We start from the raw sequence: 24,462 nt of genomic DNA, 5'->3' as shown, positions 1-24,462 counted from the left end.
GACAATATAAGCATCAAAAAGACTGCAGTGCCTTGAAACACAAATATATAAAAATTCACGCGTTCATAGTGGCAGCTGAAAAGAGGAATCTCATTGGTCACTTCTGGCGGTTGCTAAGCCTGCCGCCCCCCCCGCCCCCCCCCCCCATACTCTGAATGTTGCTAAGTATAGGGAAAGAAGCAAGCGTTTATCCTGCCTTCCTCTTTGAACTATATATTCCAGGGTAACCAAATTGTTAGTGTGCTAATAAACATAGAAAGAATGACGAAATAAGAAAACCACCATTTTCCAGCACTTGATAAAGTAATGACTCTAGGCAGTGATCATCCAAGGCTGCTGAGACATGAAGTGAAAGATGGGAGGGCGCGTCGTGGGGGACAGAGCGTCCTGGGGGACGGAGCGTCATGGGGGAGGGACCAGGCTGATCTTTCTGGAACCCATGGATCATTCTTAACGTCACACAAAGAAAGATAAGTAGACGTGTGCCCTCTAATGTCATGGACCAGGAGGTAGACAACACATCCTGGGGAGTATTCTTAAATCAAATATGAGTGTACAGATGGCCCTGGATTTAACTGCCAGTTTCCGGGAAACATGGGAGACAGAGAAACATGTTAAATGATGTCACAAGGGTACAGCCAACCAAGTCCAGGATGTGGGAAATTCTACAGGGACATGTGGTCCAGTTTCTTAAACCAATAAATGCCATTTAAAAAGAAAAAAAAAGGTTGGTGTTTATAGATTGAGACATGCCAACGAAATCAGTGTGTGAACCTTGGCTGGATCCTGATTCAAACAAATCAGACGTGGTATTAGGTAATGTTAAGGAGTTACTGTTAATTTTGTTGAGTGTGATGAAGGTATTATGGTCATTTTTTTTTTGAGAAAAATTAAAAATTTTAAAAATTATTTATTTTTGGCTGCATTGGGTCTTCGTTGCTGTGCGCAGGCTTTCTCTAGTTGCAGTGAGTGGGGGCTACTCTTTGCTGCAGTGCACTGGCTTCTCAGTGTGGTGGCTTCTCCTGTTGTGGAGCACGGGCTCTAAGCTCGCGGACTTCAGTAGTTGTGGTACTTGGGCTCAGTGGTTGTGGTACACGGGCTTAGTTGCTCCGTGGCATGTGGGATCTTCCTGGACCAGGGCTTGAACACGTGTCCCCTGAATTGGCAGGTGGATTCTTAACCACTGCGCCACCAGGGAAGTCCTGGTCATGGTTTTTAAAAGTCCATATCTGTTGGAGCAGTGTTTCTTAACTGGAGGCACTTTTGCCCCCCAGGGGACATTTGGCAATGTCTGGAGGCCATTTTTGGTTGTCACGACTTGCGGTGGCATTGACATCTGTGGGTAGAGGTCAGGGATGATGCTAAACACCCTATAATGCACGTCAGTCCCCTACAGCAAAGCATTCTCCAATCCCGATGTCGGTAGTGCCACAGCTGAGAAACCCCAAGTTAGGGATATCTGCTGCGGTAATTGTGGGTGAAATTCTGTGACGTCTGGGGTTTGCCTTTTTCGTGGGGGGGTTTACATTTTCATTCATCTGAATATATACTCTAATAATTCTTTAAACTTATTCTGTGGTTGGTAAATCTCTTGAATCTCTGAATGTTAAAAAGATATTTATTTTACCCTTCTACTTTAATGCTCATTTAGCTATTGGCACTTAGGTTCAAAATGATTGATGATAGAGGACAAGTAGGAACATTTTTTCTGTTTTCTTCACAGATCTATTTCAAGCACCTGGAACCATGACTGAAAAATAATAGTTGTTCCACTAAATTGTTTGATGAATGAGTGACTATTTCATCATTGCTTTTTATGAGTATGGTGTGTGAGTTGGCTGTGGGTGTCTTTATTCTTTTACCTTATTCTCCGCTTAACATGTACATATGCATGTATTTGCTTGTTTTTATTGTAGTTTTTTTTTTTTTTTAAAGAAATGTTTAGAGTTATGTACCTAGGTCTTTGTATTCTTCCCATTCAGCACTCAGATGGTACTTTTCATGTGAAACATATCTTTCTTTACCTCTAGAAAATAATTCCGTGTTGTTTCTCTGATAACTTGCTATTTTGGGGTTTGCTTTTAATAATCAGCACATGTGCAAATAAAATAGGGGTGGGGATGAGATGAAATGAGAATGTTACAGGTTGTGGAGGGCATGTAGGAGTTTTTACTCCTGTACCACTTTCGTGAGTGTGAAGAGTTTCATATTAAAATTTTTTAAAATAAATTTTAAAAATGTTGGGGGAAAAAAACCAACTCCCTGCCCCCCCGACCACCCCCCCCCCCAAATGTTGGAGAAAAGGATACCACAGAGGTCTTGAGGGCAGCAAAGAATGAATCTAATCTGATGTGTCCTTAAGTGTAGGTAATTCAAGGGGGAAGGTGCTGGAAGGGAAAGTAGTTGGGGTCTCGAGTGAGCGGGTCCCGGGAAACAGAAGCCCATGAGCTATTGTTCAAGTATGTTCTGGGGGCCTCCACCTGTGCCCCAAACTGGATGTATCCACACCCAGCTTCGCAGAGAAATACGGTCATGAGTAGTTGCAGTTTGAAAAGATTCTCTTTGAGTGTTTTCATCGTTTGTAGGTGTTTCACAGGTCGCTGTTTACCTATACCAAGAGGGAGGGGGAAAACAAAGTGATGCTACAGTGTTAGAAGGCTGGTTGAAGTGTGATCCAGAATTGAGAGGAAGCATCCCTAAAAGTGTAAGGCTGTGGGAAAACGTAAGTTGTTTACCAAAAACTTGATGTTAAGCAGCCCGTAGGAACATGGCTTTTGAGAATGGTGGGATTCAGACAGCACACAACTCTAGTGAGATCTTGTATCTGCCCCCAGAGAGGAAACCTGCTTAGCTGTTGGCAGTCAGGCCCTAGCATCCTTGAGACTGATGGATTGAAGCATCTTTTAGTAATGCTTAAAACTTCCTTATTCACTTAGTTTGAAGACACCATTGTAAAAATTGATCACCAGCCAAATCAACATTACCTTAAAGTCTTTTTTATGGCTCTTTTGGGAAGAAGAGATGTGGGATAGTTTTTTATTTGCTCAAGTCTATTGGAAACAGGATCCAATTTGTCTTCTTTTCGCATTTTGTATACAGTGTGCTGTTTGGACAGGTTATATCTGACCACTTCCTACCTGGAGGGGAGAAAGTCGGGGACTTGCCTGAGGCTCCAGAAGATAGAATCTTTTCTCATGGGCTAAATTACTTCTTTGTATTCGGTAGCTAGCTCTCCTTGCTTGTCCCCTAGTTTATTCTCTTGGTTCATTTCTGTGAGATTCCCGATATTGGATAGCTCGTTCTTTTTTCTGTTGCAACCTTTTTCTCTTGTGGTTGTTCCCAGACTAAGAGTCAGTCATTGATATTCCTAAAATCTCTGCTCTTGCATCAGTTGTCACATTTTTGCCATGCCTCCTGTGAATCCACGTCTGCTCCATTTCTGTTATCGCCTCCTTAGTACAGAATTTGTCATGTTAGCTATTGTAGACTTGTCCTTTAGAGGTTCCTAGCATCGACCTCTTCCAACCATCTCTGTTGAAACGATCATATCAGTCTCAGGCACTGACACCAGCCCAACACTCTCAGACTCTCTCTAATAATCCCTTCTGTCAATCCAATCCAGGGTTCCCCCTCTCCAAGGTCCAGCCAGGATTTCACTTGTATTTACTTCCCAGCCTCCTTACCGACAGCTTTTCCCTGGCTTTTCTAAAGTAGCACTCATCCCCACTCTAGCCCGTGAAGATACCTTTTAACTAACTCTCAAGATTCAATCACCTCCATGACTCTCTCCTGCAGGAACACCCCAAACTCACACTATCCCCATCGGCAACACAACACATGATGGCCGTCACTCTGTTTATGTACTCTCCACTTTTCACACCCTCATCTTGACCTCTGAACGACACAGATAGCCTCCTTTCCACTTATTTTGCAGTTCTGTCTTCATCCTGTCGATAAGTGCAATCACATTGCTGCCTCAGATTTTAAGGAACTGGAAGACAGCTAATTTTTAGGTAGTCTTTCTTTTAGATTTGAACGTAGCATCTAATTAATCAATTGAATACTTTTTTTTTTCTAAGGTGTGGGACACCATGGTAGATAGAATGAAGTTGAAAATGTTTTTGTTTTACTGTCATTGAGTGCCTTCTGCGTTCCAGGCACAGTCCTGGTTCATTATATTCTCACACGGTACTTATTCATGTGCCTTTGTCCTTTCTGATACTACGTTGTCTGTTATTCATCTTCTAACTCTGCCACACACAGCCCACCACCAGTGTCCATAACCCATGGTGGTGATTAAACGTCATGGGAGTTTTATGAGCTATATCTAGGTTCAGGTTTTTGTTTTTGTTTTTAATGTGCCAATTCTTCATGACTAAATTGGGTAATCTGAGTTTCCCGAAGTGGCATATGGCACGAAATAGCCCATTAGGTATAAGAAATTATCCCGCATCTAAAGTTCTTATTGTTCATTCATCCCTTTCACAGTATAGATATGAAACCTTGAATCGCGACAGACAGGTACTGTTCTAGGTGTTAGGTGTGTAATGGTGAACACAACGTCGTCTTTCCCCTCATGGCAGTTGTGTTCCAGTGCGGAAAGCAGATGATGAACACTAGACCAAAATTAGAAAAACCTTTTGCTTTTTTAATATTAATGTTTGTCTGGTCTGCTGAGAGGTTTAAAGTTTGAATGGGATAAATGGAGCTCAATGGAGTGTGTTAGAAAGAAGTAGAGCCTAGAGGATGAATCAATCTACCTCTCCTTTCCTTGTTTTTTTTTTCCTCCCTGAATATTTTTGAAGGCAATACGTTCCATGCCCCCCTCCCCAGCAATGAATGTCAGGATTTAAAGAAGGAGAGAATTTATAGGAGAGAGATGAACTACAGTTCTTAAAATAGCTCTTTGTTTCTGAAAGCCTTGTTCTACTATTCGTCTTATAACGGGGAGGGCGTGGGGTGGGCTGGCGGCATAGCCCCTGCCACCAATGAGAATGTGCCCTGATGTGACCTCAAGCATAGGCTGATTTATTTTTAAAAATATATATAGGGAAAGGTTTTCTCCTGTTTTTTTTTTAGTAGCTTTTACCAATGAACAGATCTTAATGTATGACTTCTTATTTGTCTTTATTGAATGCAGTGAGCGTGTGGGGGGTGGGGGTGAGATGGTGATTTCGTTATACTCTATCAGGAAATATTAATACAGGCACTCATTAACATATTTTTCAGACAGAACAATCTCTACTTTTAAAGCCTCTTCACTCACACATCCAGTAACTTCTTCATGGCCTGTATTATGCCAGGTGCTCTCTTTACAAGAGCCATTTCCTAGTTAATTATATATCTATTCAGCATGTATTGCTCATGCACTTGCCATGTGCCTGGCCCTATGCTATGTTCTTAGGTGCATTGTATACCTCCATCAATGTAGATGCAAATCTGATGATTTCAGTCACTTATACATCTTTTAAGCAAAAAAAAAAAAAAATTGAATTTTATGAGTATCAAAAAAAGACTTTTTCTGTAAGGTACAAGAAAGAGGAGAATTAACCCCCTAAGATAGTTGCAGTCACATATTTGGTAGTCTTTAGATTATATAGTCCTTTAAAACGTGGCATCCAGATTTTGAGCTAGTTCTCTATTCTCTTTCTGGTGCTCCTGTGAGAGGTGCATTGAACCTTCTCATTCTTTGTCTCTTTGTCTCTGTGTTTTGCATTCTATATGAGCACTTCTCCAACTGTCATGTGCTCACAGATCACCTGGGGATCTTGTTAGAATGGAGGTGCTGATTCAGCAGGCATGGTGTAGGGCCTGTGATTCTGTATTTCTAACCAACTCCCTGGTGATGCTGTTGATGCTGCCAGTCTACAGATCACACCTTGTGAGGCATGGTTCTATGTGCTTTCCTCAGATCTAACTGCTAGTTCATTAATTTTCTCTTTAGCTGTGTCTAATCTGTAACGCATCTGGTGAGTTTTAAAACTTAAAATTCATCAATCATAGTTTTCATTTTTAAAAGTTCCATTTGCTTCCTTTCAAATGTGCTTTGCCTTTTCTTCAGAGTATCTTGTTCTTTTATTAGAATTTCTACTCATTTACCTTGATAATGAATGAAAATTTATTTTATGGTCCATTTTAGATTGTTCTTTTTATCTGCAGTTTTTGGGGGGCTGATTCTCCCACTCTTTGTATCTGGTGATGCTCCTTTACGGTAGTTTGGGTGGTTCCTTTTTCCTTGTTATGTGTAGTTGTTGGTTTTTACTTTTTTTATTGTGAACTCCTTTCTACTTGGGAGTACGTGTGTGTGTGTGAGAGTGAGAGTAAGAGAGAGGGAGGAAGGCAGGGAGAGAAGAAGTCTGCCAGTGCCCCCAGGGATCCTGGACCAATATTGATGATAATTTCTTGGCTCATAGTTCCCACACCATGTAGGATACTGTAAATGCAGACACCCTACCTGGAGCTACAGTTGTAATAGCTGCCCTATTTCTTTCCCCTTAAAGCGCCCTGGGCAAGGGTGAGCGTCCCTCACTTTCTGCTGGGTTGAAGATTTCCAGTTCCCCCATTTCTCTTTGGCTTGAGGCTGTGGCTCTTTTCCCTGCCCAAATGTGGCTCCCAGAAACCCCTCTTTCCAGAGCTTCCCGTGATACCCAACTGACTACTTGTCTCGAGGCTCTGATGTTCTTAGCTTTTCATCTGTCCTGTGAGTACCCCGCTCGTTACCAGCTGGGGCATTTCATGGTGACCTCTGATTGAAGATTACCTGGTCCTTTATCTAATCTCGACTACACGGGCTAGCCTTGAGCGTGACGGAGTTTTAAAGAGGGATCTTATTTCACGGTACGGAATTTCTCAGTCGTAATTATTTCACAGAGGGTGGCTCCTGCCCCTATATTAATCATACTCCTCACTCAGAAACGGAATTCTATTTCAGTCTCCCAATGATAAATTAGTGTATAGTGGAAAGGGAATTAAACTTCTGCTAAGAATGAAATGATATGCTTAACACAAACATCCACGTGAGTGTGTCTGTGGCTTGTGCAGGAAAGAAGAGTACTCAACACAGTGTATCTCACTAGCCTCCTGACTGCAGGGTCTGTCATAAACAACTATGTCACGTGAGCAATAGCAGGTAGTCTTTATGGAGTGTTTACTGTGTACTAAGAACTGTACCAGGAAGCACTTTATATGGATTCGTTTCATTTAAACCTCCCAGCAGCCCTTTGAGGAAATTATCTCTGTGTTGAAACTGAGGCTCAGAGAGGTTAAGGAACTTTCCCAAGGTCGTGGTGCTGATAAGTGGCAGAGCTGGGATTTGAACCCACTGAGTCAAAGTATGTGCCACCAACTGTGATGCTTCCATATTAATATCATCTGCAGTTCTCTCCCCATGCATTTCCTCAGTCTGTATCTGAGTTGCCTTATTTTGGGTTGGGAAACGTCTCTTTTTTACCCTTATGAAATATAATTTACATTAAAAAGTGGGGTTTTTTTTGCTTTAAAAAAGAGTATTGGGTAATTGAAAGCTGATTGGATTTAAGCCCATGTTGATGGAAAGTATGCATGGGAAGTGGGCTGGAGCATTCAATATGATTTTTCTTTCCATCAACTGGTTTTTAAAGTATTAAGCAAGTAGATTCTGATACTAACAGGGAAGGTTTAAATTCTCTTGAGAGCTTGGAGGTGTTAAATAATTTTCGGGACGTGCACCTTTTACATTTTTCAGTCTCCTGCCACATCTCGATGCACCTGAAGCTCTGAGAATGTTCTTTTTTTGCATTTCCCGGGAGCTGCCAGCCCTCCTCATTCTGGCTTCATCTCTTCCCCGCTCCACATCCTTTCACCACTCCATCTCCTTCCTGACGCTGCCTGCTGCTTCCCATGTTGTTGTTGTCATTGGGGAACTTTGGAAACAGCCAGATTCTTTGGCGTCTGCAAGCGGAAAACAGACTGCTGCTCCTATCTGGCGCACAGCTTTTGTCCAGGAAACAAGGAGTTAAAAAGGAAGCCTGGGCTGGGAAGGACCGCGACAACTGTCCTAGGGGGCGCTCTCGAGAGCTCTGGCCGTGACTCATGCTGCTCTGTCGCTCAGATCAGCACTGGCCCCTGCCACGCAGGCGGCCAGGTGGGGTTACCGCCAGAGCACGTTCGCACGAGAGCGGGCAGCAATGAAACCTGCACTGCGGGGGAAGTGATGCCCGGCCCGCCCGCCACAGACGCCTCAGCCCGCAGCCATGGTAACGCTTCTGGCCGGCTACACCCCCGGGAGCCCACCACAGTGGGCGGCCTCCTGGTGACTGATGGACGCGTGTCCAACTCCCTGACCGAGAGAGCTTAGTAGGTCCGCAGGAAGCGGAGAAGATATAAGACGTCCCTAGCCGGGAGTCATGCCTTAACGAGGTAGGACGCAGCTGTCCATCCACACCATCAGCGCGCAGGGAAGAACTTTAACTGGCTGGCGTTTCATTATGCTGCTTAAACTGCGGCGGATTCAGGGGGGCACGGTCGAGCTAGGAAGGAGGGATAATGAACTAAAAGAGAAAAAAAAAAGTGGTTCCTGAGAGCTTGGAGTATACTCATCCGGATATGAATGGGCTAGACTGCAGTGCTGCCCTCACACGAGTTACATGCCTCCCAAGCCCCCCCTCCTGCTCCTTCCCCTCACTCGGGTTAATCCACAAAATGTCGAAATTCCACCGTATCCCAACGATTAGCACGAAGTATTAATAAACTGGACCTGTCTGGGAGAGGAAATGAGCAGGCTCAGGTCCTCTGGCACGCCGGCACCAGCCAGCTGATACTCCATAGCAGCGTCCTGGAAATAGCAGGAATGAGTGGCTTGCTCAGACGAATTTCCCAAGAGCTTTCTCGCTCTCCCAAGTGACCTGTTTGAGTTTACCCTTCAGTGCACCCCAGCTGGGCAGGCAGCCTGTCTGCAGGCTGGTGGCCATGTTGGCAGGGGAGGGGTTAATCTCTTGTTGCTGTAGGAGCCGAGCAGAGGCTGGGGCTGCCTGTGTGTGAGCTAGATTGAAGGCAGGCGCTGCAGTGCCGCCGCCGGGAATGCTGAAGGAGTGAGAGGATTTTCTTCTCCGCAACAGTGTTGAATCCGTCTGAATTTTTCTCTCCCCCCCCACCCCTTCTCCTTGTTTTTCTTTAACCAGCTCCTCCCCCCTTCGTTCCCACCCTCAAGTCTGATGATGACACCTCCAATTTTGATGAACCAGAGAAGAATTCGTGGGTTTCATCCTCTCCGTGCCAGCTGAACCCCTCAGGTTTCTCCGGCGAAGAACTGCCGTTTGTGGGGTTTTCGTACAGCAAGGCACTGGGAATTCTTGGTAGATCTGAGTAAGTGAAATTTTGACTTTTCTAAGGGACCTGCATTGAAGCAAGGCATAGAGCCCAAAGGTGGTGGTGGTGGCTGTGGCGGTGGCAGTGGTGGTGGCGGTGGCGTCAGGGTGGGGGGAGTGCAGTGGAGGGAAGCTGTTAATCAGCCTGCATTTGGAAAGCAGTTTACCTGGTGGGGCTTTGGTGGGGTAGACCGTTCATATTCTCATTTTTGCTGTTTTTAAGGTGCCTCTTCCTGTCCTTAGCATCATAATTGTCAATTGGGTACTTTGGGCTAGTTTTTCAGTCTTTGGTCTTCTTTAGAGGGGAGGAGACAGTGGGAGATGCCTAGCAGTGTGGATCCTCGGTGAAGGGAGAAATGTGCAGGGTTAAGATGAGCTGTCTATCTATTTATCCATCTGTGTATCCCTCTGTCTCTCAGGTGGGTGGATGGAGGTTGCTATCCTGGCAGTATTGGAAGAATCCTCAAATCCGTTTCGCACCAGCTAAAGGTTTCCCGATGGGGTTAGCTGAGCTGCAAGTGGCTGTACCAGAGCTCTAACGGAGAGATGGTACTCAGCTCGGCTCAAAGTCTGCTGCAAGATCTGAGATCTGGCAGCTGAGCCTCTGAGCCGGCAGAGCACTGGCGGCCAGAGAGAGCCCCGTTTGCCGTGAGCCACTGGGAGGGAGTGTGATGTAGCCGAGTCATTGATTCACAGAAACTGGGCTTCACAAGGGAAAAAACAAACCAACCAGGAGACTAGAAAATGGAAGTATAAATATCACTGTAAACCTCTTGACACGATCACTCTTTCTCCATTCTTGAAAAAGGTAATGAAAAAATGCATTAGTGCAGCACTTGGGACGTGGTGGGGGGAGGGGGTCCCTGGCTTCCAGCCTCCTGGAATTTCTCTAAAATGCAGTCGCCTCTGTGGATGTCAGAGCTCAGCGTCTTGCTTCCTTCTCCTGATCCGATGACATTCTGCGTTCAGAGGTCTGAGCTCCCTGGGAAGGTCTTGGACCGGCTGTGTTATCCCCCCCACCGACGCCCCAGCTCCCTCGCTTGGAGGCTCTTGGGGTACTGTTGGGTGATCAGTGGCTGCCCACTTAGAAAACAAGCAGAATTTGGTTTTCTCTTGGCAGCATTTATTCCCAGTTTGTTGTGCTTGTAGCTCCGATGCCGATTTGAAGGGATGTCATGTGGGTTCCTGGATGGTGTCCCCCCAATGGTGCTGTTTTGACAGTACTGTTCCTGAAAAGATTTCATACAACTGGGGGGAACTGGGCACTTGATGGGGAGGTAGGGTTGTGGGCTGTGATAGAATTTGAGAGCTGTCTGTGTTGCAAGAGACCGAAGTGACCCTTCTTTCCTCCCTCCCTGGGGGCTGGGATTAAAACTGGGTGTTGGATTTCGGTAGTGTTGGCTCTTCCTCTCTGGCTAATTTGCTCTGCAACCCCAAAGCAATCTGGATAACAGGGGAAGAGGCAGATAACTCACTAGCTGTTGAAGGTGCCGTCAGATGGATTTGACCGGCGTTGAAGAGCGGAGCAGTTTGGAGGCCCGACGTTAAAGGATGCATGGTCAGTGGGCAGCTTAACCTTGACACACACAGCACACTGAAGGTCACCCATCGGACTGGATGGAGGTGCGGGGAGAGTTCTAGTTCTGGTTAGCAGTGGGCTAGCTGGGTCAGAATGAAAGCTTGCCCGGGGTGCTCTTTAGTGATCTGCAAAACCAGGAAGGACTTGAGGGAATTAGATTTCAGGGGCGAAGGCAGAATGATGTGGGGGCTCTCAGACATTGCAATTAATCTGAAGCAGTGTGTGATTAATTGCTTTATTTTTCAGGAAGACTGTAATTGCATCTTTTTGCTTCTCACAGAAAGCCCAGTTAAGGGAGCTCCCCGACAGGGGCATCCGAGTATTCAGGCCCAGGCACTTGATAAATATTTGTTGATTTAATTTACTCATGACCCTTTTCCCCTAGATTGTGTTTATAATGCTCACTGTATTTGGAGATACGCTATTTCACCTTTGGTAGTTCACAATATATCTCTGGAGCATAAAATGAGCTTCTGTTCGTGCCCCAACAGAATGCTTAATAAGATTCCCATAAAAAAGAAAAAAATAAAAAAGTCCATGCAAACAAAACCATGTATTTCTGATCTGAAAGACGGAACCGAAGTGTTCCTGTCTTCGGCTTTCTTTGCCCTTTCCGTGGCAATTTGGGATTGGAATCAGAAGGATTTCCTTTTTTTCTTATATCTTAATGATGTTGAATTTGTTTATTGTGCCAGGGACAGCCCTATGGGTGAAACCTACAACATCATTTTAGAAATTCACCCCACCTGTTGGATGTAGGTGACCCTGAACGTAATGGATCATCATTATTTATAAATTCAGCAGAGAAGATGCAGTGATGAAACTACTTAGAAGCCCCTGCAGTTTTGTCAGCATGTAGTTACAAGATTCATTTGGAGGTGGGGGTGGGGGCGCATTTTCTGGGGACGCCTCCATCGCCACCAGGGACCTGGTATTTCTGAGTTTCTACTTCTCTCCTCCCCGTTTCCGCATCACAGGTTTTTATTTACACACATTGATTACCTGTGTTGTTACTCACTCTTCACACCACTGAGGAAATTGCAGATGCTGCTGTACTGCGTTGGGAAAAATTGACCCCATATCTGTTACCAGGGAAAGGAATGAAATGTTCAGAGATGGAGCTGAATGAAAGAGGAATTCTCACAGGGATTCTGGGAGTGTGAATTCTTTAATTGTTGCGTTTGCTTATCACTTTTGAGGATCCTTTTTTGGGACCCCAGACTATTTTTAAGCCATCCACTGAGTGCATCATTTTAGATTTAACAAGAATCTTGATCTCAGCATTCTGTGTCTGAGGTGTAGTGGGAGTTCCTTGCAGCTTGAGCTGGAGGGCACGGGAGAGATCCTACAGAACTAGTTTTGGTTGTCTTTGGGGTGGGGTGATGGCAAAGTTAGTGCTGGAGACTGTGTATCTGGTGCCTCTTTCTTTTCAACCAACAATAATCCAAACCAAACCCCCAAGCTCCGAATGCCTGGGTGTTCCTCTGAGACTGTTGGCTTGAATTTTACAGTGGTGGGGTAGTAACAGAAATCAGTGTGTTAAAGGTTTAAAAATATAATGGATCGCAGCTCTCCTCCCTCTTCTGTCAGCATGGGGTACGTTGTTTTTTTTTTTAGTCCCTCTCCTTCCTAGAAGCAGTGCATTTCTGCAAACCTTCAGTATAAACTCTAGAAGGAAAAAAGCCAGTTGGTTTAATATTTTCTGTTAGTTCTTACACATGCTGGTTTTATGCTTTTGGAGAAGTTGGAAATCTTAGAGGACCAATGGGATCTCGATGAGACTGGAATCTGTGGGATGACAGTGTCTGAATAGGCTATTTTTAGGATAGGGGCTTTCTCTTTTGACTCAGGGCTTTTTCCTTTCCTTTTGGGTGGATCTGAAAATTTATTCTTGGAACCAGCCATCCAAACACTGTGAAAGAGTGAAAAATGGCTTCCACCAATGCCTTTCCAGATTTTCGGAGAACCAGTTCCAGGCGCCTCTTCCTTGTTCTGCTGGGGCCTCTTTGCATGTCAGTTTCCTCAACTGCAAAGCGAGGTGATAATGATACCTGCCTCTTAGGGCTGTTGGGAGGATTATATGTAAAGCACTTGGTCTAGTCCCTGGCACATGGAAAAGTTGCACTGAATGTCCACTGTTAATTATTTTTGTTATTACTACTATGCTAGTCTCTGTGTGCATGGTATCCTTCTATATATGTGAAGAAGATATGGAAAGAACTCAGCAATAATTAAATAGTCCAACGTTATGCTAGACCAGAGACCCAGCTTCCCAGGCTCAGGGAACTTTCTGCTAGAGATGCTTGAACATCCTGATCCACCACAAGGTCATAGGCAGCCTCCAGATTCCTGCAGGTTAAAGGTGGTTGTTGGGGTGGAGTGGACTGGGGGGCTGAATTCGAAGGCCCAGTCCCAGAATGGGTTCCTTCCCATCCAGTTGAACAAATCAGAGCATATATGTGTGAAATACTTCACGGGACACAAAGCAGACACCCTGGCTGCAGAATATTGTGCAAGTGTTGGATATCAAGTGCTTTAGGAGAGTCAGGAGAGTAAGGCAAGAAATCCAACATGGGGGCCACTTAACAGGTAATCCAATGGTTGGAGTATCCGTTTCCCCATGTCGGCTGTGATCTCAAAGACAGAGCTGTGTCTTATTCATCCTGGTTTTCCTGGAGAGCAGGACATTAATGGACCCTCAGAAAATAGCTGTGTTGGAACTGAGCTTGTAAGTAGACTAATGGAAGATAGAATATTTGCCTCAGCTTCTTAACAGACAGTGGATTTGGATGAGTGGAAAGGCACGTAGAGGGGATTTCAGGTGCGCAGGGAGATAAGAGCAGCTCATCCTCGCAGGGTACCAACTCTGTGCCAGGCTCTGTTCCAATCACTTTACATAGGTTAACTCACTCGAGCTGCACAGCAGCCCCCAAGGAAGATACCGTTGTCATTTCCATTTTACATGAGGAAACAGGCGTGGGAAGAGATTAAGCAACTTGCCCAAGGTCACGCTGCTCCGGGTGGCTCAGCAGGGACTTGAACCCAGGCAGGGTGGCTCCAGGGTCTCTTAGCCACTGTGCTAGGCTGCCAAGTAAATGCCGCAGGCAAGAGAAATGGGGCCCCTTGCCTGGGGTCCCCAGATTCATGTGCTTGTCAGAAGCAGAGGCCCACTGTGGGCAGTGACTGAGCAGTGGGGATGGGGCAGGGTGGGGTGAGAGCTGACCAGCAGTGGAAAGGCTGGGCTTTGTTTTCAATCTCTGCGAGTTTATTGAGTAGGTAGGCTGTGTGGCTCTTGGATGTTTATGACGTCTCCCTCTTTTCGTCTAGAGGCTCTCACCTGGTGGGGGTGTGTGTGTGTGTGTGTACATGAACACGTGCATACACACTTTCTCCCTGAGAGTTCTCACTTTCTTGAGTGTAAGCTTGGTGAGAACAGGGGACTGCGTTGACCTTGCCCTCTGCCCTCCCTTCGGGCCAGTCATAGGCAAGCCGCTCAATAAGCATTGGTTGAATCGATCCAAATCATTTTTTATGGCCGCAGCTCACAATTTGTTGATGAATCTGTGATCCGTGTGTGTTCACATCTACGTTTTGTACTTCACTGCCTCCCGCCGTCCATCCTTGGGAGGGCTTATTCCAGCAGAAGACGCGCTGAACTCTCCAATCAGTCCTACTTACTTTTTACTGAAATACATGGTGGGGGGTGGGGGGATGGGGATCTTCCCTTAAAAACTCTGTTCCTTTCCACCTCCGGCTCAAGGCTGTCTGTCATTGCGTGCACTGCCTCCAGATGCCCACGGCAAACAGCCTCCCCCGTGTTTTGATTGAACAGTAGCAGAATCTGCTCTGGTTCACGAAGGTTTGCATCGTCTGCACCTCCCAAATCAGCTACAAAACCTTCCCCAGCTCCTGCCCGTGGACACTGCCCCCGAGCGCGCCATGCTGTCTCCACGCCACGGTCATCCCGACCAGGTGCTTAACCCTCGCCTCCGTTGTATTCTGTTGGGTTTTCTCCTCTCTCTCAATTTCTTCCCTCTCTTAGTCAAGCACATCTTGTTCTTCTTGCCTTATTCTCTTCTCTATTTAGACTGTGCGTGCTTGCCTCGCAGGCCTGGCAGGACCATTCTGCCGCCTTCTCATTTGTCTTAAAGATACCTTTAGGAAATCTAATCCAGACGATCCCAGCCCAGTCCCGAAGATGAGGTTCCAGAAGGTCTGTCGAACGCGTTTCTTTGCTGGCCTACGCATGCTGGTTTGCACGGTCGCCTCGGATCCCTTAAGAAGATAGTAATTGACTAAATGATGCTGTATGTTCCCAATCTCGGCACCAGTTTGGCAGGTGTCCCTTGCCTTAAGTGAATTTCTCTTGGTTCTCTCTGTTTTACTTGTCTTGTGTCTCCTGACCTCTCTCACCTTCCTTTCTCTGACGGACTTCCTGAAGGAATAGCCTGCCCTCAATGCCTCTTTTCCAACCCCTCCACCTCTATGGAAATCACTGTCTCAGAAGCCACAGATTCTCCCCAGCCACTGCGTTTAGTGGTTTCCACCCTGCCATGTGACACCATTAGTTGCCACACGTGTCTTGAAACTTTCTCCTTTCTTCTCCTTTTTTTCCCCCTCCTTTCTTCTCTTACATGTTACAGAAACTTGATTTTCCCTCCTTCCTCTATGACTGCCGTGCTCCCCCTTCCGTGGCTGTTTCAGGCCCTCGAGATGTTGCGCCATCCCCTGAAGCTCCACCTTCACTGTCTTCTTAGCCTGCTCTGGGTGATCTCATTCAGCCCCTTGACTGTTCCCACGGCCTTCCTCCCATCGTGCTCTCTTCATCACCGGGATATCTTACCAGTGTCTCTCCATCCCTGTTCCCAGCACAGACCCACTTGCTCACTCAGTAAGCCACTCGGTGGCAATTTCTGTTTTCCTCATTTCATTTAAGAAACTACCGCTTTCTCTACCTTTTTAGGCAAGAAAACGGAGTCACCTTGAACTATTTTTCATCTCCCCCACCACCTCATCAGTTGCTAAGTTTTCTAAGCCACGTCTATTACGTTTATGCTCGGTTTTCTGTCCTCACTGCCACCCCTCATTGAGTTTTGCTTGGACTGGTGCAGTAGTCTGCTGACTGATTCATCTGCCTCTGGTTTCCCCCAGTCTAATCCATTCTCTACAGAGGGTGGAATTCTCCCAAAGCACATGTTGGATGATGTCATTCTCTTGCTCAGACCTTCAGTAGCATCATGATGTGCACAGAATTAATGACCACTCCTGAGCTTGGTATTCAAGCCTGGTGTGCCAAGACCCCAGCCTGCCTTTTCACTCACCCCTCCTCCTTGTGCCCTATGCCTGGCCCAGCTGCTCAGTGCTCATCGAGGTCAGGGACAGGGTCTTTCACCCTTTGCATGCAACGGGGCCTTGCCTCTGGCAGGCCTTCAATGAACATTTGTCGAATTGAATTAGAAGTGGCCAGGGATTATTTCAGTTCTCCTGCAGTTTGTACAGCTGCTCACAGAAGCTGTCATCTGTTGGGTACTTCCTGTGTGCCCAGGACTGTGCTAAATGCCTCTTCATGTGCGTTGTCTCGTTAAGTCCTCACGTCCTCACCATAGCTGTGTGAGGTAGCTGGTATTACCCTCATTTTACAGAGGAGGACACCGAAGCTCAGCGAGGTTAAGTTACTTTCCTGAGGTTTTGCAGGTAGTAACAGATCTGAGACTTAGACCCATAGGCTGGACCACCACACTGCCCTGCCTCTAACAGTCCTGACTCTGCTAGATTGTGTAGGTTCCTGGACTAGCCTGATGATGACGGTGAAAGAGCTGACTTCACTGAGAATTCACTGTACCAGACACTATGTTAAGGGCTTGACAAACATTCTCATTTAATCCCAGCAGTAACCCATTGCTTTACAGATAAGGAAACTGATCAAGAAGCTTGGGTTATTTATTTTTTTTAATATGATTATATGTATACTCAAAAAATACAGAAAGTACAGAAAATAATTTTATTTCTCATCAACTTTGCCACTGTTGATTACCCACAAAAAAAAGATGAAGGTATTAGTGTCCTTAAACAACTTTCTGCCACTAACGCCACGTTTTGCTGGGTTCCTTCTTAAGTTCACTCACCATGCGTGTGGCAGAGGGTGGCCAGCTTCTCCAGCTTTTCGCTTTAGAGCTGATATAAACATTCTTTGTTTTGGGGGACGGACTGTTGCACACTCGTTGTGAGCCTTGGGACCAGGTAGATGTGGGTTGAAGTCTAGGCTCCCCCCCGTCACTCGCTGTGCGAGCAAGGCATTTAGCCTCTCAGCATCACGTCCCTTACGTATAAAGTGGGGGTTCGTGCTTATCTGCTGGGTTTGTTGTGGGGTCACGCAGGGCGTGTAGCGTGAGTGCCGGGAGCAGAGTGAGTGTGCGTTTCATGTTTGTTGTTATTTAGGGGTGAAGATCGGCCCAGGGGTGCTTTTAACTCTCTTTTCTTCCCTGCTTCTCTTTATAAAGACATCTTGCTGGTTCCTGCCCATTGAGAGAATCAGACTCCACATGGGGTGCCTGACAGATGTCCTAATACCTCCATCCAATTTTTTACTCAGAATGGAGTCCATGATGTGGTGGTGGTTAGACCTTCTGTAAAACACACTGCAGGCTCCTGGTAGGACCTCGTTCTGTGGGGTCTGGAACGCGGTGCTGGGGGAGGCACATGTGTGCTGTGGCCAGCCTGGAGGTCACGCACTCCCACCGCCCTCCAGTGCTGGAGCGTTCTCTGGATGGGACAGCGAGTGTGTCATCGTGACAGTGTTGTCCAGAACCAGTGCTGGGCATCTTCCGTGCAAGGGCCAGAGAGCTTTCTCAGGGCAGCATTGATTCAACTCACTTCTTATTTTGGATTTCTTTGTTCCACTGTGACCTTTAAACTGAGACTGCTCGGGGCAAAAAATTGCTTGACACATCATTTATTCATCTGTTCATTCAACAGATATGTAGTTCTAGGCCTTGTGGCATGACTGAGCAAGACAGATAAGGTCCTTGCCCTGGAGAAGCTAACATTCTGTGCAGGCAGACAGAGGATAAGTAAGTTCACAGGTAAGAAATTTTTCAGATGGTGGCAAGTGCCCTGAAGACATCAGAACCTGGGTGGGGAATGGCTGGGAACCAGCACTTTAGTCTCCGAGTCTGGGACTAGCCCGTGTGTGTGCAGTGAAGAGAACGCATGTTGCAGTAGCCAGAGCTTTGGGTTGTGTGGGGAATGTGGCCCAAGAAGAGGTAGGCGGGGCCTTTGCTTTTGGACTTTGCTCTATTTGCCATGGGCAGGAAGGCTTTGCAGGATTTTGAGTGGGGATGTGGAGGGTCTGGTTCTCGTGGTACAGAGGGACCCTCTGATCATTGGGTGGTGGACAGCAGGGTGACAAGAACTGGCTTCAGGGAAATAGGTTACTGCAGCCATCCAGGGAAGATGTGGCGGGATGCCAGTGAAAGTAACCTACGGAGCCAGGCGCTGGCTTAGAGGTGGGGACCATGTTAGAGACCATGTAACTATACTTTTATTAATAATGTGAGTTTTAATAAATGATTCTTGAGTCATTCCACACTTGATCTTTGTCAAAAGGCTGAGAAGCGATCATGAGTCATTCCAGAGCATACGCTCTGTTTCAGCTGGAGACCACTGCTCTGTGTGTGTGCGTGCGCGTGTATGTGGTGTGTGTGTGGGTTAGCAAGGGAGTGCCCCAAAGCTAGCTAGATTCGAACGCTTTTCCGGAGAGTGGTATTTTGGGAGTAGTAGTTCCCTCCTTACCTGCTGGGGACACGTTCCAAGACCCCCAATAGATGCTTGAAACAGCATATAGTACCGAACCCTCTCTATGTACTTTTTTCCCTACACATACATACCTATGATAAATTTTAATTTATAAATTAGGTGCAGTAAGAGGTTATCAGAGTTGCCTCGTCACTACTCCTGGGCTTTGGGGCTGTTATTAAGTATAATAAGGTTTACTTGAACACAAGCGCTGCAGTGTTTCGACAGTTGCTCTGATAACTGAGTTGGCTAGCCGGTAGCGTATACAGCTTGTACAGCATGGATAGGCTGGATAAAGGGGTGAATCACGCCCCAGGCAGGACGGAGCGGGGCGGTGCAAGATTTCATCACACTGCTCAGATCGGTGCTCAGTTGAAATTGTTTATTTCTAGAATTTTCCATTTAATATTTTTGGACCACAGTTGACCACAGGCAGCTGAAACCATGGAAAGTGAAACCGTGGATCGGGGGGACTACTGTTTTTCCAAGCGTTCATGATGGACACCAGTGTGTATTTTTAAATGGGCTTATGAAGTTAGTTCATAAATTTCAGAGTGCTCAATCTTAAAAGCCAATACATTTTTGGAACAGAATGCTGATGAGTGTTTTATTTTTTGCACCATGTTACATCTTGTGCTTGCATGTATTTTTAGTGCCGTTGGCCACAATTAAGGTAGAGCCCTCAGCTGAGCTAATTTCCATTCCCTCGTTTTAGCCTCCAGTATCCATTCTTGGTTATCTCAAGAATATCTGTGATTTGTAATCGATGTGATCTGTGGTGTGGAGGCATGTCTTGCAGGCTTGGTTGGGGTCCTATTTGTAAGGAAATAATTGGATGGCTTGATACTTAAGCATGATCTTAATTATTACCTTAGAGATGAGAGAGAACTCAACGCGTATATCTTTCTTTTAGGTTGGAAATACAGATTGTATTCTCTTTTGATATGAAGTATTCTATTGATAGCTTTATTTAAGGAAAAATTTTTTTGAGTCATGGGAGTTATTTATAGACCTCGAGAAAAAACTGCATTTTGTCATTTTTTCCTTAAATGTTGAGGTTACATGTAAAAGCAGTTTTTAGGTCACATGGAACGCATTTTAAGAAAACGTTCTTACTGCTGCAGCAGTAACGACCAAGCCCGACCTTCTCTGTGTCATATACCATTACCTCTGTTAGTACTCTCTGGGCCTCTATAATTATAAAGCCAGATGTGTATATTGGGAAGAGATGTTGATTTCAGAATAAATTTTTCTAGAAAATAGAAGCTGGAAAAAAATTTTAAAAAAAGGAAAGACCCAAACTTGGCTTCGTGCTTGAAGAGACAGCACTGCTGTGTGTGGGTGGGTGGCTGCATGCACCCGCTGCTCACAAGTGCCTTTTCTCTCCATGGGGACAACTGGCTGTGCATCAGAGATGCAGCCAGGAGGAGTCAGGCAAGCAATGTGTGGGCAGGCTGCATGTTCTTTTATTAGCATCCTTATTGTACTGCATCTGATCGAGCCCAGTGCATGAACCAGCCTGGGCCTCTAAAATCTGTACTGTTCCCTATTTCCCCGAGCCACCAAGTGATGGAGGAAGAGTTGCTCTCGTGCGTGAGTTGAGCTATTTCTGGGGGATGGCTGTGGACTGACATGGTGTATGGATGTTCTTGGGTACCCAGTCTGTCCCGGACTCGGAGTCACCCTCCCAGCACCGCAAGCAGCTAGTCATGGGTAGAAGTTACCTACCATTGCATGGTCCATTTTCCCGTCGTCTTTAACTTCGCTCCTCTGAGTCCCTGCGGCAGTTTTCTTGGGTTTCTTTTCTTGGGTTTGTCCAAGGCTGTCCAGCCAAGAAGTAGCAGAGTTGGGATTCCCATGACTTGTTGGGTACAGAGCCCAACTTCAAACCAAAACCCAGCCCTCCCGCACCTCACCTGCACCCCAGTCATCGTGATGTGGTTGGTAGGAGAATGTAGAGGCCATAGGGTAAGCTCTTCCTTAGCCTTAGTGCCACAGGATACTAATACCCTTTTTAGAGGATTGTTGGGAGGATTCAATGAAGTCACCCCCAAAGTACCAAGCACAGTGCCTTGACGTGTAGTGCTCAGTAAACGGGCGCTATTATTGATGACAAAGGTGGTGGCATTAATTCTCTCTCCTACGTTGCTGCTTCTTTGAGGACAGGAATTGTGACTTCCTTGATAGCCTCCACAGCAGAGTTTTGCACCTTGGTGCTATTGACGCGTTGGGCTGAATAATTCTTTTTGTGGGGGTTGTCCTGTGGATGTAGAGCTGCTAAGCAGCATTTCTGGCTCCTACCCAGTAGATGTCAATAACACTCCCAGCTCCAGTTGTGAAAATCAAAAAAAGTCTCCAGACATTGCCACGTGTTCTGTGGGAGGCAAAATTGCCCCTGGGCGAGAACCACTGGTCTACACGTACCTCTCATGGGATCACAGGGCTTTTATATTCTCCCCTCTGTATAATGGATGTATACATATATTTTTTTCTTTTTTTTTTTCTTTCTTTCTGTCTGTCTATCTGTCTGTCTGTCTATCTTACACTCACCTGTAGAAGGCGGTCAAAAAATAGAGGCATACCTTGGAGATGTTGCAGTATTCACTGCAATAAGGTGAATACTGCAATAAAACAAGTCACACAAATTTTTTGGTTTCCCAGTGCATATAAAAGTTATGTCTGTTCTCTACCATAGTCTGTTAGGTGTGCAATAGCATTAAGTCTAATACAATGTACATTCCTTAATTAAAAAATACTTTATTGCTAAAAAAATGCTAACCATTGTCTGAAACTTCAGTGAGCTGTAATCTTCTTGCTGGTGCAGGGTCTTGCCTCCACACGGATGGCTGTTGACTGATCAGGGTCATGGTTGCTGAAGGTTGGGGTGGCTGTGGCCATTTCTTAAAATAAGACGACCGTGAAGTTTGCTGCATTGACGGACTCTTCCTTTCACAAGCGATTTCTCTGTAGCATGCAGTGCTGTTTGATAGCATTTTACCCACAGTAGAACTTCTTCCAAAATTGGCGTTAATCCTCTGAAGCCCTGCCGCTGCTTTATCAACTAAGTTTATGTAACACTGTAAAGGCTGTGTTGTCATTTCAACAGTCTTCACAGCATCCTCACCAGGAGTAGATTCCACCTCAAGAAATCACTCTCTTTTCTCATCCGTAAGAAGCAGCTCCTCATCTGTTAAAGTTTTGTCATGAGATTCCAGCAATTCAGTCACCTCTTCAGGCTCCACTTCTAATTCTAGTTCTCTTGCTGTTTCCACCACATTTGCAGTTCCTTCCTCCACTGAAGTCTTGAACCCCTCAGTGTCATCCATGAGGGTTGGAATCAACTTCTTCCAAACTCCTGTTCATTTTGATATTTTGACCTCTTCCCATGAGTCACAAATGTCCTTAATGGCATCTAGAATGGTGAATCCTTTCCAGAAGGTTTTCAAGTCACTTTGCCCAGATCCATCCGAGGAATCACTATCTGTAGAATAGATACGGAAAACCACTATCTTAAACCATGTTATAAACAGATGTGCTGTCATCCAGGCTTTGCTGTTCCATTTATAGAGCACAGGCAGAGTAGACTGAGCATAATTCTTAAGCACCCTAGGAGTTTTGGAATGGGAAATGAGCATTGGCTTCAACTTAAAGTCACCAGCTGCTTTAGCCCCTAACAAGAGAGTCAGCCCGTCCTTTGAACCCAGGCATTGACTTCTCCTCTTGAGCTATGAAAGTCCTAGATGGCATTTTCTTCCAATATAAGGCTGTTTTGTCTACATTGAAAATCTGTTGTTTAGTTAATTATTTTAGCTGGATTTTCTGGATAACTTGCTGCAGTTTCTACATCAGCACTTGCTTCTTCACCTTGTACTTTTATGTTATAGAGACACAGCTTCTCTCCTTAAGCCTCATGAACCACCCTCTCTTAGCTTCAAACTTTCCTTCTGCAGCTTTCTCACCTTTCTCAGGCATCACAGAATTGAAGAGAGTTAGGGCTTTGCTCAGGGTGAGGCTTGGGCTTAAGGGAATGCTATGGCTGGTTTAATTGTCTATCCAGACCATTAAAACTTTCTTCATGTCAGCAATAAGGCTGTTTTGCTTTCTCATCATTTGTGTGTTCACTGGAAGAGCACTTTTAATTTCCTTCAAGAACTTTTCCTTTGCATTCACAACTTGGCTAACTGGCCGAAGAAGAAGCCTAGCTTTCGGCCTATCTTGGCTTTTGATGTTCCTTCCTCACTGAGCTTAATCGTTTCTAGCTTTTGATTTAAAGTGAGAGACCTGTGACGCTTCCTTTTACTTGACCACTTGGAGGCCATTGTAGGGTTATTAACTGACCTAATTTCAGTATTGTTGTGACTCAGGGAATAAGGAGGCCCCAGGGGAGGGAGAGAGGTGGGGAATGGCCGGTAGGGGGAGCAGTCAGAACACCCACAGCATTTACTAAGTTCACCGTCTTAGGTGGGTGCAGTTTGTGGCACCTCAAAACAATTACAATAGTAACATCAAAGATCACCGATCACAGATCATGACAAATACAGTAAGTCTTGTACATACGAACCTTCAAGGTGCGAACTTTCAAAGATGCAAACGTGCATTTGCATGTCCAATCACGTAAGTTATTTCACATGCCTGGCGTACCTTGTCACATGCGTGCATCCTCTACAAGTGGTTGTGCTTTTGTGTACTTTACTGTACAGTGCTGTATAGAGTTCAGTAGTACAGTATCTTATTTCAAGCCCAGGATGTCTGGAAGCAAGCGTAAAAGCAGTGGTGATGTAGCTGGTACTGCTGTATTTTTCAAGGTTCTGTACTGTAAGATTAAAAAGGTTTTCTTTATTTTGTGTGTTTGTTTTTTATGGATTATTTGTGTGAAAAGTATTATAAACATTACAGTGCAGTACTATGTAGATGATTGTGTCAATTGTGTACCTAGGCTAACTTTGTTGAACTTACAAACAAATTGGACTTACGCATGCATTCTCGGAACGGAACTCATTAGTATGTAAGGGACTTACTGTATAATAATAATGAAAAAGTTTGAAGTATTGTGAGAATTACCAAAATGCGACACAGAGACAGGAAGTGAGCCAATGCTATTGGAAAAATGGTGCCAATAGACTTGCTTGACATAGGGTTGCCATAAACTTTCCACGTATAAAAATCCCAATATCTGTGAAGTTTAATAAAGCAAAACACACAAAAAAACAAGGTATGCCCATATCTGGTTGAAGTTTGAGAATTTTGAGAACAAAGGAGAATTCTGGCAACTCTTTTTAAGTTAGCAGGTAGACTCTGTCCCATTTCAGGGTCAATAGAAATAGTTTCTTTACAGCAGTTTTGTGCCTATCACTCATTGCTGTAGAGTTACAACCAGTCACAAGGTTTTTTTGTACTTTCCTTTTCTTCAAGTAATAGCATCGGCTCTTTAAATATTACCACTGTTGATGAAATGGTACTTTTCAGGATGATTTTAGACCAGCAGAGTTGCTACTTGAAGAGGTCAGGGCTGTATTTGGTAATAGTCTGGTGGCTCTGAGGCCAGCTTTGGATCAAACCTCTCAATCTATGATTTACGTTGTGGTCAATTCTAGAATAGTAGGGATGTCAGCAGTAATTTGCTCTTGCTTTGAAAGTTAGAAGGACAGCTAATGAAAATCCTAGAAAAAAGAAATTGTGATAATATCCCGTAATACTTCTTGGGGGGGAACCTGTTTATTCAGGAAGTACTATTTGAGAGCTTAC

General features: G+C 45.2%; 1 protein-coding gene across 9 annotated transcripts in view; it reads left to right on the top strand.

The window, feature by feature from the left end:
• Positions 1-24,462, top strand: part of CIT (citron rho-interacting serine/threonine kinase) — a 167,163-nt gene that overhangs the window by 55,250 nt on the left and 87,451 nt on the right. For 8 of the 9 annotated variants that reach the window (XM_057746195.1, XM_057746194.1, XM_057746192.1 and 5 more), the window contains one exon: positions 9,159-9,342. In XM_057746195.1, coding sequence (XP_057602178.1) covers positions 9,159-9,342 — 184 coding nt within the window. Of the gene's footprint in view, positions 1-8,133; positions 8,235-9,158; positions 9,343-24,462 lie in introns of those variants that run through there. The other variant, XM_057746197.1, reaches the window with a different exon arrangement.

Source organism: Hippopotamus amphibius, chromosome 8, assembly GCF_030028045.1.
Source record: "Hippopotamus amphibius kiboko isolate mHipAmp2 chromosome 8, mHipAmp2.hap2, whole genome shotgun sequence".
Taxonomy (NCBI): Eukaryota; Metazoa; Chordata; class Mammalia; order Artiodactyla; family Hippopotamidae; genus Hippopotamus; species Hippopotamus amphibius.
Note: the sequence above shows the minus strand (reverse complement) of the source record. Positions and strands in the feature narration are given on the sequence as shown.